At 42.2% G+C, this 14,018-nt stretch overlaps 1 protein-coding gene across 2 annotated transcripts in view; it reads left to right on the forward strand.

The window, feature by feature from the left end:
* The window catches only part of zfpm2a (zinc finger protein, FOG family member 2a), a 117,381-nt gene that overhangs the window by 33,852 nt on the left and 69,511 nt on the right, over positions 1 to 14,018 (forward strand). For both annotated transcript variants that reach the window (XM_085802857.1, XM_085802858.1), the window contains exon 3: positions 6,090 to 6,191. In XM_085802857.1, coding sequence (XP_085658983.1) covers positions 6,090 to 6,191 — 102 coding nt within the window. The remainder of the gene's footprint in view (positions 1 to 6,089; positions 6,192 to 14,018) is intronic.

The following is a 14,018-nucleotide window of genomic DNA, read 5'->3' on the forward strand; positions in this document are numbered from 1 at the left end:
ATGTCAAATACTACTTTTAGGGGACACTAGTAATCTGTTCTTTTTCATACACAAGCTAAGTCAGATTTTTTCTATTGCTCTGCTATCTAAGCTTACAGTAGCTAAGTCTCCCATTGCCTCCCTAAGACCTAAATGATGTACTATCCAAATTTCCCTTTTTCCTCGTGGTGAGTTGTGCGCAATCATCAGGTGTAGTCATTTTCCCCATGATCCCTTCCTCAATTAGATCTATTTAAAACTAATGTCGGAGTGGCTTAAATTTACCCCACTTATGTGAAACTGCTGTGAATTAAACAGGACGCAATCCTGGCGGCATTAAATGGTTTAAGTGTGTTATTCCTCGACTATAGGAGGAAAAAGAGAGCCCCTTGATTAACTAAACCCTCTCAAATGTGATGGCGTGCTGTAATTAGCCCTGTGCGGACTTGAACGTGGGTTTTAAAGCAGCCACTCATCCCATGGCCTTTATCTTCTGCTGCTTCCCGGAGAATACGGTCTCCCGTGTAAGGTTCCTCCACTGAGCAGTGACTCTCTGGTCTTAGCTTAGCCTTGTATCTGTGTAGTCACTCTCTGAAATGGGCTTGTCAGGGGGACCTAAAACCTCCATTAAAAGTTTCAGTCTATAATAGGTATTAAAAAGCTGTAGGAACACAAAGAGGAGTACCAATTTTCATTAACATATGAAGCACTTATTAACTTTGATCAGAGTGCGGTGAAGTAGCAAAGCCGCTTAAAGGCGCAAAGGTCAAGAAGTTGAATGCCACCAAAGACTCAGCCATTTGCCTTACCCTTGCAGAAAAGGGACTCCCCAGATAAGTGCATGGAGCACCTTGATGTCCCATCCTGGTCTCAGGCTCGAGAACCTCTAAACTGGGTGATGGTTGACTCTCTAACCTGTTCATTAAATGGTGTCATGGCTCTGGCTGGGTTCTGGGGGCCTCATGTTGATGTGGTCTGTGAAGGTGATGCTGGCTTCACAAAGAGGCTCCTGGAAGCTTTGAAATAACAAAAGATGCTTCGCAAAATCTCACAGTGACTGTGATCAGTTCCTCAAACTAACAAGCTCACCCAGAAAAGACCATAAGCACTTCTTTCAATTGATTTCTAGAGGCCTAAAAACATAAAATTCCTGAATAATTAAAAAAAAACATGTAAATAAAGACAACTATGTGTAGCAAAAATATGTTTTCTATTTGACTGTGATTATACATCACCTCAGCTTTAGTCTGGTTTAAACTAAATCTCAAGGGAATCATTGTTATATTCTATCTGATATATTAATTAAAACTCTTTGGTTATTAATGAATTTGTAGGCTCAGGTTTGGATACAAAACATATGAGCAGCAGATAAAATGTTGATTTTTAAAGATGAAGTAAGGTAGTTAGGTAGTTGAGGCAGTTGTACCTCAAACATCTTCGACATCAAGTCACTTTTTAGCCTACATGTCACTGTCATCAGTTGCAATCGATGCAGTTACACATTAAGAAGAGCACAGTAGGACACTGACATGATCCATTCTGCTTAAATGTTGTTGCTTAAGTGTTTACTTACTTGTATATTTTGATCACACAGTGGAGGAGCACTACCCCTCAAAATGTATGCTCTGACGCTGCAGTCTCAAATTTGGGAACCACCGATCAATATTGTCATTAACAGTCAACAAATTGTGCAGGTTTTAATTATTAAAGTTGGGACACTCACCTACCACGAAATGTATGAGGTGTGTGTTCTCAGTGACACCCCATGTCATGGCTGTGAAAAGAAGCAGCTTGGTAGAATAGCGTAGCTCCAGAGAGAGGTAACACTGATTTAATACACATGGAATTAGAGGGGGGGTTGTGTGGGGTGTGCCTACCTACCAAGAGCTTTGTGAGGAGAAAAAAAGCCACACATATAAAGAAATAACCTTGACTTTCCCCTGTGATTAAAACAGGATTTTACCTCAAACAACTTCTCCTGCTCGCTCAGTTTCAGGTTTATGGAGCTGTGCTTGTGAAGAGCCCACAGACACAAACATGCTGACTCTACAGTGGAGATTTATACTCTATTGACACACCTGACTCCATAATTGTTGGAAAGATACCTTTTTTTTATATACTCTTGTTTTTTTAACTGAAATTGTGAAATTTCACCTTGCTGTTTCACCCTCTCTTTTATAGTTGGCTATCTGCGAAGTTCAGCACAGGGTGTTGCCACAAGCTGTTCCCTATCTGTGTTCCAAGTGTAGTCTGATGACAAATGACTTCCTTAGTTAGCTCCGACAGTAAATTTACATGTCATTTCACGTGTCTCATTTCCTAGATGTAAAACAATCTTTCTGTTAAGTTGCATCACATGGACGCGTTCGGCACAAACAGCCCGATTCTGTTGCTGTTTTGTGAGTGGATACAGGAAACATCAAGGGCAACTAAACGTGAACATTTGCACTCAAATTACAGAGCGATAATGCAGGCAAAAACATTTTCTTTTCTCAAATAGGATGTGACAAGTGAAAGCTCGGGACTCTGTACCCAGGACTCAACATTACAAATAACAAACCCACCTTGACCCTTGGAATAACCTCTCAGTGGGTAATTCGAACTGCAACAGTCAGTGAGACTTACAGTAACAAACAGAAAGTGCAGAATTAATTATGCCGCCTTTGTGTAACACAGAAGTAATCAGAATCTCCAGCAACGCAGGAGGAAGATCTCCTTGGCTCTTTCGCCACAGCTGCCAGTGCCCAGAATGGTAAATGTGGAATTTTAATGCACAGTTGATGCTGGAGAATATGGGGAAATGCTAATTTGTGGTGCGATAAGATGAATCGAGTCATCCCTTTAGCCCCATTTGACTCAGTGGAGGAAATTAATCATTAATGTTTGTTAAGTATGACAATCTAACTGGGCCAGATCTACATGCTCAGAGACTGAGGCAGAGCGAGATAAAGACCCAGGCTGCAGACAGGGAGGAAAACTGCCAGATTCTGTAATGATGGGAATTTATTGGCATTTAAAGAGACAGTGGCAAGGCATTTCACTAATAGCCTTCCTCCATTGGAGTGCTCTGCCTGCCACAAATTGCATGCAATTCAAACCTATTTTTCAGATAGCAGAGAAGTCTTACAGCTATGCTTGACTTTGGTGAAAAAGGTTGCTTCCTGGAATTGACTTTATCTGTTGCAGCATAATCTGCATCAACAACCAAATATGCAATATCAACTGACTAGCACTGCCACTGCTGGGGGGGGCAGCAGACATCCCCACCCCTAATATTACATTCTGAAAAATCATTACAAGCTCCAACACCGGCCAGACTGTGATGGGTTTAGAAAAGTGGCAGTGTGTTAAAGTCATCGAGTCTAGAATTCACTAACATACAGAAACGTGCAATGGCGTACCGAGACTTGAAACTACTTATACTCCATTTTGCAGAAATTGCGACCTGTCTCTAGACTCGGTGGTCAGGATTAGAGCTCTCAGAGCTCCTTAAAGTCACACACACGAAAGATTGACATTTTCAAGGGCTTCTTTGGCAGAGACAATGCTAAAAGGGAGAGAAAAAGCCAATATGACTTTGTTGCTACCTTGCTGGAGGAATTGTTTGTGTAAATCGCCTATAAGCTTATTGACCTGAATGTGTGGCACGCTGCGTGTGACTGTGATTTGGCTAGAGAGCTGTCCTTTGATAGAGCAGCGATAGGGCTGATTTTAACAGCTCACTGGCTCCTCTTGCATGCCCGCCAACCCTGCACCCAGCAGGCCGCCTCGCCTCCCCAGCCCTCCCCGTCCCTTCTGTTCTCCTCAGCCATCCCTCGCTCAACCTTAAGTATCTCCATTTGATTGCATGGGGGAAAGGATCCTAAGCCAGATGTAAATTATGATCTAGGCGATAATGTAGAGGATGATCACTGACAATCTGTCTCCCTTGATAAGACTGCAGAGGGTTTCAATTCGAATGATAAAACAGTCTCTATTTCTTGTAGTGGACCTCTGTGAATGAAATAGAGCACCTCAGTCAATTTATTTTTATACGAGTGGGGTCAAAATTTCTATGTCATATGAAACCATCAGAAACTAGGCCTGCGTATTTCTTGTATTCCAGGTTTTATCAGACTTTACTGTAAGCAAGTAAGTGGTGCTCCACCACTTCTTCCCCCCTGCTCTGCTTTTTCCTAGTGACATTTGTGCAGGAAACTTCATCAAAGCCCTGTGACATTGTTCCCTTGTGAGGTTGCCTGGGCGATTGTGTTTAAAATGCATTGCAAACTGTGTTAGATAGACGGCAGAAAATCCTTAATCACTGCTTAATTAAGGAATCATCTTGTAGCTTCATTTCCCGGGCTGTAATTAAACACTTCCAATACGTTTCGTTACAGGGCTTAACATGTTCGCCTGAGATCAAGGTAGTGCCTTTAATGTTATCTTGCCAGCTTTTTTTAAACTCCGCTCCATTGGAAGGAACTGTTGATATACGCCTTTGTTATCCTCGTCATAATACGAGCCTAGTATGCTAAAGAGGTTCTTCAGGCCCAACAATAAATAGTGGGGGAATTTAGTTGAGTGGGCTCCCTGATAATATACTGGGAGAGAGGAGCAGTGGGGGAGAAATCGCCAGCCCAAGCAGACACTTGCATAAGCAAAACTGGGTCATAATGACCTCATGTACTGTAAGTAGGACATTTCTGCAGACTTCCCTTCAGTATCACTTTTTTTTCCCCCTTCGTATACATCTGCTATTTTAGAGTGAGGCAGAAAGCTGACATCCTTTTGGCAATGTTTGCTACCTTCTTTGAAGTGAGCCATGTCAAAAAAAAAGCTAAACAAGCATGGTGTGTGTGCTTGATCTGGAGATTAACCTAACTGAGGATGGACGGCGCTGGAGTGAAGTAGTGTACGTCCCGTGGCAGTTGTCACTGAAAATGTGATAACTAACGCTGAAATGCCTTCGTAGAGCTGGAGGGAGGGGAGGGGGGGCACGGATGTAGTAAACAACCATATGACAACAGCTATGTATACCGTATGTCTTATCATATGTATGTGGTGAGAGGTATGATAGTATTTGAATATTGCAATCTTTGCCGCGCCTCGGAAATCCTTAAAAATATATTGTCTCTGTCATCCAAAAATATGATAAATCCACACATCCAGCACTTTTTCCCTTGTAGAGTGTATGAAGTGTAGTAATCCATTGTAGTAATCCAGGCCTGTCCTTGACCGTTCACTATTGGGTTTAAAACATCAAAGGGATGGAAACGATATGGTGACAAAAGTGAAAGAAATGTTCCTCCACAAACCATCAACTACCACTACATCCCCCCGAGCAGGTTTGCCCGAGTTTGGAGAGACACTCTGTGCAACCACTGTGTCAGCCACAGTGGATTTATTTAGAGCACCACACTGGGGGCACCTACGAAACACTGATTTATGTGCCTATAAACTTTGAGTACAAACTGTGCTTACTGTAGACATGCAAAAATATTTTTTTTCTACAGTAAGTCCGTCTTAGGATACTCAACAAACACTGCTGCCTGTGTTTTGACTGAACGCTGAGAGGCGGGGCCAGTTTAACAAAGTCTTAAAACAGCGACATCCAGGAGAGGGATACCCAAATATCGCTTTGCATGGTGTGTGTGAGCCCCGACACTGTAAATCAGCTCTACATCCTATAACACACATTCTAGCTTGCTCCACAATAGATCAAACGGTAATAAATAGCCACCTCTCTCCCACACATTGCTTTCCTTCCTGTTCCATGGGGCTTCCTCCTGTTCCTGCAAGCACTCATGGGAACGCCTTTTACATAAAAGTGTGTGCAGCTGGACCTGATGAGCTCACAGCCAACGTACATGTGCAGAACGACATAGGCACGAAAAAGCACACACTCACAATAGCTTGCACAACATCTGATCACAAGGCAGTCCAAAGTTACAGAACAGAGTTGTGAACGTGCATGATTTTTACCATCAGAATCTCTCCTTTGCAAGGGCAGCACAATCCACAGCCCAGTGCTTAATTAAATTAGGTGTCTTAAACATTAAATTTGGATTGAATGCTGCTCACTTCGTGTCTTGCGTGCATTATGAAACTTAATTCTTTCTGCCTTGCAGGAGAGGAAGACGGCAACCGAGAAGCAGGGGAGTCGGAGATGGACGGGCAGGGCGAGAAGACCAGGCACACAGCGGTGGGGCCGGATGAATGGGATGGTCCAAGTAAGGACACGTTTTCATATCACTTTCCTAGACACCCCACGAGAGCACATCAGACATCAAGTTATTGTAACTAAACCACCAAGCAAGTTGCACAGATTTAGGTAACATATTCAGTTTTACATTGAATAGAAAATAAGCAACAGGAGATTTGCAGACACTTCAGGTTTAAAGTAAGAAACATTATGTCTTGCATGGCAACTACTAATGGACAGATGAGTCAGAAGTCTGCATGCAAAATAACTTTAACTGTATGCATACCTACCTTTCAATTAACAGCAACACATTCCTAATAACTGCTTGCTTGCAAAAAAAACAGGGTTATTTTTAAAAGAATCCAATAATGTGATGCAGATGTAGCTACATTTTTATCCCCTTTTGCCCTTTTACTCAAAGAAACTTCATCAAAGTGATGGATAATACATCGAACAAGACTGTTGCACAGCAATTACCGCTCAGCAATAACCCGCACCCACACTGCTGAACACACAAAATATGATTCCTTTTAATGCACAAAATGACCTCAAGAATTTGTTGCAGGTACATGCATTTGTATAAAAGGAGAAAAAAAGAGAAAAAAGAAGCGACGGAGAGAGAGAGAGAGAAAGGGAGAAAAAAGTGGATTTGGGCAAGTTGTGCTTGCTAGCTTGAAGCCCCCCGGGGTGTGTATTTTATACTGACAGTGAATCAGTGTTATCGCACCTATCAGATAATGCATTTATCATTAAATTTCACATTTGCATTTAAATCTGGGGAAGGAAATGAGCATTGCTGGCTAAAGATAAGAGCGCTGGGACGACAGTAATAAACCATCACTGTGATCAGTCAGGAGACAGGGCTGAGGGGGTCAGCTCAGAACTATGGGGGCCATGACAAAAAGAAGGCATCACATGCGGAAAAAGACCCTTTTGGGCGAGAAAATGCTGAGCTTAAAAATACTCCTTTGAAAAGGGGGGTGTGGGGGTGTGAATGTAGCATGAGTAGATGTATGACTGACTGTAATTATGCTCCCCCTTCTACTTAGCCATCAGAATGAGAATTAGAGGCTCAGAAACTCAGTGTGGACAGGCAGCGAAGGGAGAGAGAGGAGGGAGACTTGAGTTTTATGGGCGTAAAGTGTCTCTCTTGCGTACATTAAGGATGGCTCAACTGTAGAGGGGGTGATGTGAGACACGATGTCCATTTCATGTTATACCAAACTGCAGCCTGAGTGGTTCCAAGTTATCTACTGTAAGTGTGAGGACTAATTTCCACTGTATTACAAAAACCGAAAAATGACCAACTTGCCTGCATACAACATGCCGCTTTTTGCACGTTGTTCGTGATCAACATGTTACCGCTTGCGCAAGTTTCTAGACATCTCTATGATAGACTAACCAATTAATGAGTGACTTACACTGAGGCGTTCGCGCCCCTCCTCTGTTTTCTCAATGGGCAGCATAGAGTGGGCAGAAATTAATCTTTGCGCATAATAATGCCATTCACTCTCCCATCATGGCTGCCATGAAAGGTCATTTCCCTTTTTAATTTTTCCCATTGTGCTGGAAAAGTCAGATGGGCATGTTATAATTTGAATAAAGAGGGGAATCAGACAATCAGATAGGAACATTTGAAATGACATGACTTCCTGTTCGAAGCGATTAAAAGCAAATTTATTTAGTTTGAGACTGTCTCCCCTTTAATCTCTTTGTAAATGTTCTGATAGTTCAGCATTCAAAAGTTCTTTGTTATTCTTTGGCTTAAGTTTAAGCAGGTGTGATTATGATCACCAACAGATAATTTTTAATCACTGCGTGTGTGCATCTGAATAGGATGTGTAATGGCCGTTACATAAAAAGAGAGTGAAGCCTTTTAATGAGGTGGGCTAACTCGGAACATGCCCACCTGCTTTGGTGATTCTATTGAAGCACCTCCATACCGTTTCCCTTTTGCTGAGTAACAACAAAAGCCTTTACAATCTACATCCTGTAATTGAACTTTTTTTTTGTCCCTGCATTTCATCTCCACTTTAGTAACTCATGTCAAGTGCTGTCCGCGATTGCCCCCCGTTCTCTGATTGTCTTTCTTTCTGGAACAGCAGAGATCCACAGTGAATGACTCACTATTAATCTGATAGCTGGCTCTTCTCTGTTGTTCAGAGCGCCGGGTCTCTGATGTGGAACACCCAGCGAGTTGCCTTTCTCTCCCCTCGTCTTCACAAGTATGTCCTTAAGCGAATCTGCACACTGATCTTCTGTCTCATGTTCATTTCTCGTCACGGATGTTTCGCAATCAGCCGCTGATGTGGGAGATAGCGTGTCATGTTATTCTATTCATTTTCATGGACTGGCAGTGATAGGAATCTGACTCCGTCTCCCTCTCTCTCTCCCACTCGCTCTGCTTTAGGCTAATTGGGAATGGTGTGTGTTAGCTAGCTAACTCTGCTAATGAACTTGTTCTCAGCCTTATCTAAAAGCTTGCTCATGTAAACCACACCCCCTCATGAAAGTCATGAAATCCAGGGTTCGTTAAGAGCGCTGTAATTGTGATCAATGCCATTTCCAGTTAAACTGTCTAGCCTGCGAGACACCATTGTTTTTGAAGTGATATTTATTCATGCTTTTATTAATTAATCTGCTGATATAAACTAATGAACACTGAGACAATATTAGAGACAGATTTGGCCCTTAACTATTAGAAACATCACAGATCCCGGTCTGATGATAAAATGATGTTTGGCTCATTACATTTATTATGTCGCTGATTAATGTTACACTGGTTATAAAGAATTTATTGTGGTGCAACATACAGGATATAAATGACTAAACTCTGTGTTTATCAACAACAGTTTAATTCGGAAACACTTTGTCACACTGAGATGATACAATACAGCTTTACTTTATAGAATATAATCTGTGTTCGTCAGTAACAATTTCTTACAGAACACATTAGAACAACTTTATTGTCCAACATAATGCAAATTTAAGTTATTGAATTATTAAAGGGGCAGTCCACTAAGTGTAACTCAGCTTGTTAAATCAGTTTTGACCATCTGACTGTTTTCCAACTTTATTGAAGTGCAGTGTGATGTTCCTTTTATAAATGAGACAACATTTAAGACAATATTCAAGTATTATTGGATACTGAATTGAATAAAACAAAAATCATGATCCGCTCTCTGGTAATAATATCTGTAACGAAAATATTACATGGTTGTCCCATTGTAGCTAAAACTCTCTCTAAATCCCACATTTTACGTCTGATCTTTAACTTCTGGTGCCAAAGACAGTTTGTTACTGTTGAGGCATCAAACACAGTGACTTCAGGATCTAAGATATTGCAGCATATGCACTTAAAATGAGGCACACAGCAAAGGAAGAGGTGCAGAAAGAGGAGAAGAGTGTGACAGAGCGGTAACTGAGGCGATATGATCACCTTGTCCGCAAATCTCTTCTGTTGGCTGTCCCTGACGGCCGGCGTGGCCCAGCTTGCTCAGCTCCTGGTGCCAGTTGGGTATCAGCCAGGGCGAGGCAGGGGTCAGCTGAAGGAGTGGCCATCTGAGAGTCTACCTGACGGTCAGACACAGACGGAGCACAAGCAAACAGAACCCCCCTCTACACTCACACACACACACATACACACACACCACCCTGAAAAATGATATCCATTTTCATCAAACCCCCTTTCAAGACATCAAACATGCACGAGCTGAAAAACGCAGCTTCACTCAGATGTAAAAACTCTCGAATCTCATTTTTGACTCCAGCCAACCCAGAAGGGTCTGTGACCGATCCGTCTTCTTCCAGTCTTAGAAAAAAGAAAAGGAAAAAAGAAGAAAGGGAAAGAAAAAAACAATAGCCATTTCAGGTTTAATGCACATATGTCATGCTAGGAGAACTGGAGGACCAGATGGCCACGATAGTGTGGCAGGTGCCTCAACAAATGTTTGCAGTTTCCCGTGCTGCTATTTATATCATGGTGAAACACAGACACGCAAATATTTGCAAAAGGACAGTGGGCCCTTTTTGTCGGGAGTCAAAGTGATCACTGAAATAAACAGATGGGATTAAACCTTTTGGGCATCAGTCACCTGAACTTTGAAATTCCCTCACTTCATCTATAGAAAGTTAGTTGGAAATGGGGAAATAGTAAGATGAAGGCTGAACCAAGAAGGTGATATAAGACTGCAATCAACAGTTCATAAATAAAGCTCAGTTTTGCATTTGAGTTGCAGAAGCTTTTTCGCTATTTGGCCCCAAATGAACTGAAAGTGAACTGACCAAAGCTGCAGCACAAACACCGAGAAAAACTTTGAAATTCTTGAAGAGCGTCGCTCCATTTGAGCGCAGTTCAGTCAGGTTGCTCTCAGTAAACAAGGCATTTTCTAACTCGGCACCCAAGTCCATTATAAAGTCAGGGTGTCGTCAAGGAAGGAGGGGCGAGCCGAAATGAGGGAGAGAGACAAACGGAGCACCCAGATGCAGATTAGGCTGCAGAAGATGAGGGTGTAAAAGGGATTTAATGGTAGGATGGATTAGAGAAATCCTTGTAACAATGTTAAATAATTATGGTTCCAGCCGAGATCAAAGCACCATTGATTGAACCCCTCAAGCCTTCAGCACACAGAGTCTTGGAAAGCAAAGATTGGTAAACTAGTGCTCAGACCACTCCGGCTGCTCCAGTTAAATTGGATTGGAAATATTAGGATATAGATGAATCCTTCAGGAGGCTTTCGCAAAGCTTTTGTCACCGGAAATGTAGCTTGGGAACGGTATGAAAGGTTTGATAGTGTACTGTCTCGACAGAATCATAAGACGAGGGTGTCGCAGCTGTCTCCACTGATACCTAAGCGTTTTAAGTAGACTTATAGACACACTTGACTGTTATATCAGCAAACTGAAAACTTTCAGAGCAGGCTTTCATTCAAGGTTTTATTTTTTTTCTCCCCCCTCCGTCTTGTAATCAAGAAATTTGGACGTGCATCATGGCAATTCTCCTTTAAGAAAAGGAAGGTTTTATCTCCCTGCTCCAGGGGTTTATTCAAAGTCTTCTGACAAGTCTCACAAAACATGAATGACACTCAGATTGCTGATACTGATGATGAAAGTCCATCATCAGCCTCTCTGTGAGTTCTGGGCCCTGAGTGATGTAAAATTAAATTGTAATCAAAGTGCTGTGTGTAAACATTGTCCGCCTTTTTCCAAATACATTTTTATTTCTCAAGAGGCTGCTGATGAAGGCTTCTTACTGTATGGATCACCTGTGTACAGAGAAAAACACCCTCCCCCAGCACCACACACATGCACACTCACAAACTCACAATGTGTGATTATAATGATGAAATATGCAACAAGAGATTAGACAAATCACTGTACTCCTATGCTGCATGGCCTTGATGCAAATTTAGTCACTGATCCGCTATACTAAGAGGCTTTATGAAGGAACTTCATGGTTGTTAGTTATATAATCTAAAATAGGGCAAAATGCAATCACTGTTCTTATCATTTGAGGAAGATGTCACTATATTCAGTTCGAGTTTTGTGTGGATACGTGGGATGTGGCACACTGAATGCCCTTAATAAGATAATTCACTTCCAACCATTTTGTCTGCATTTGAACCGAATTTGCGTCCACTCACAATGCTATCTCCCCACTGTGATTATTATTATTATATTTAACATGAACAAGTCCAAAGAAGAAGAAGAAAACGAGAGCTGTTGCTAAATATGAGGCCGACTTAAAGCGCGGCTGGTGGTGCTGTTTCTGCCCCCAGGGACTTGACACCCATTGCGTCAAACACATTCTCTGTGAATATGTTTGTTCTGCAATGCGCCTCCCAGGCGCTGTAGCAGCACACGTTTTTCTAAGAGGTATCATTGTAATTGGTTGAATATTTGATGTGTGTATTTAACATTAACATGGAGACGCTCGTGCAAGCTGTGCTAGGGGATATAATACTGGGTAAACTCTGGGTTGCTCAACTGAAACTTACTCGCATGTGGAATTTTTCATTTCTTTTTGGCCGTTTTTTAAATAAAACTACAGAGTATATTTGAGTGACTTTGGTTTGTAGTTCTTCTTCATGCATGAATTTCCAAGGCTTTTCTGTAAAAATCTGGATGCAAGTGCTTTCAGATAATGTTCAGTTTCATATGCATGACTGTTTTACTTTCATTCACTTTGCTGTCTTCTCATTAATATTTGGCCATATGAATGCACTCAGTCCCATCCAAGCCACATCTCCCCCCAAAACCTCAACCCCCTCCACTCTCTCTCTCACACACACATACACACACACACTAGTTCACAGCCTTCACACTGATAGGTATTGATATCAGAACAGTGCCCCCGCATGTGAAGGCCTCCCATTGGTGATGAACAGCTGGGCCCAGCTTGGCCCGCTGGTCACGCCAATTCCACCTCCTTCTTTTTTTTTTTTCTGTGTCGTTGTGGTGGGGGGGAGGGGCCCACTTGTCAAGTGAATTAAAATACCAAATAATAGTAATAATAATGATAATAAAAAGTTAATAAAAAATGGCATGTTCCTCCCTGATTGTGCGAGTGTTGTGGTATTCAATTATGCAATTTTCATTGGCATATTAATCATCTTTTCAACAAACAAGCCGCCGTTAATTAAAGCAAAGCATGGATAAAGACGTGTTGCCGGATCATCACTCCGTTTATCACCGTGCACAGACCCGCAGTTAAGTAAATTCAGGCTGTGAGATGAATTTCAATCGTTTCCCTGTTTCTTGCTCTGTGTACTTGTGTGCGTGCAGTTAACCATTTATTTATGCACATTGTGTTTGGAGGTGGGGTTAGTGACGTTTGATGTCAGTGTGTGTGGGAAATTGAAATCTTTTTTTTTTCTTCTTTTTTTTGTGTAAAAGCCGTCATGTAACCAGCAGTTGACAATGACTTCAACTGTTGAACACAGATCTCTAATTCATGTGGTGGCTTTTTCTTTTTGTCCCTTTTTTTTCCCTGCACAGATTTGACTGTAAACTCTTTGATTACAGCCACCACCGCTCAGATTAGTCAACCTGACTGAGGTTGCATGAATTTAGATTTTTACTTTCAGTGGCCACACCGACTGTTGTAAAGGAGCTGTATGACATCTCTGTACACAGAGGGCAGCTCTGCCCATTTTCCTTGTCTCCCTTTTTTCTCTGACTTCTTGTGCTGCCTCTGTTCCTCGCTCATTGGTAGGAGGGGATGGAGATTATTCAGGATCTGGTGAGATATGGGCTTCTCTCTAATCATAGCTCACAGCTTCAACTGTCATTCAGTCACTAAATAGAAGTGGGGGAAAACGTCTTGGCGAAGGGAGCAGCCAGACAGTCATGCAAGTACTTGAGTTCCGCCAGCAGAGAATGAACTCGAGGCATCTGTAGACATGTCGCTCGTCCCTGTCCCTCATTGTGGAGCAACTTTATCAGCACCAACCGCTCACCCACTTGCTAAACTGTAGGGCCAGTCGCCTCTTAACTTAAACATAAGATCTTTGTGGTTTGAAGCACTCGGCTGCTCTGCGCCCAACGTGGATCTGAAAGGCAAACACGACTCCAGTGTTGCTGTCGCCCATCACAAAATCACACCTCATGGAAAACTTGTTTCTGCTGTGTTAGCTTGAATCTAAATGCACTCAAACAGACTGTTGCACTGGAGCAAGATTCAACCCCTCCACCCCCCCCCTTCCCATCTAAAAGAGAAAAAAAAGAGAGAGATGATGGAGAAAGAAAGAGAGAGGGAGGAAGAGAGAGAGGATGAGAGAGCGAGGGAGAGAGGAGATGGAGATGGAGAAAGAGGAGGAGGAGTGAGAGAGGGAGAGAGGGGGAGAGAAAAGTCAAA

Source organism: Trachurus japonicus, chromosome 16 (genome assembly GCF_045865225.1).
Source record: "Trachurus japonicus isolate A0001 chromosome 16, Traja_1.0".
Taxonomy (NCBI): Eukaryota; Metazoa; Chordata; class Actinopteri; order Carangiformes; family Carangidae; genus Trachurus; species Trachurus japonicus.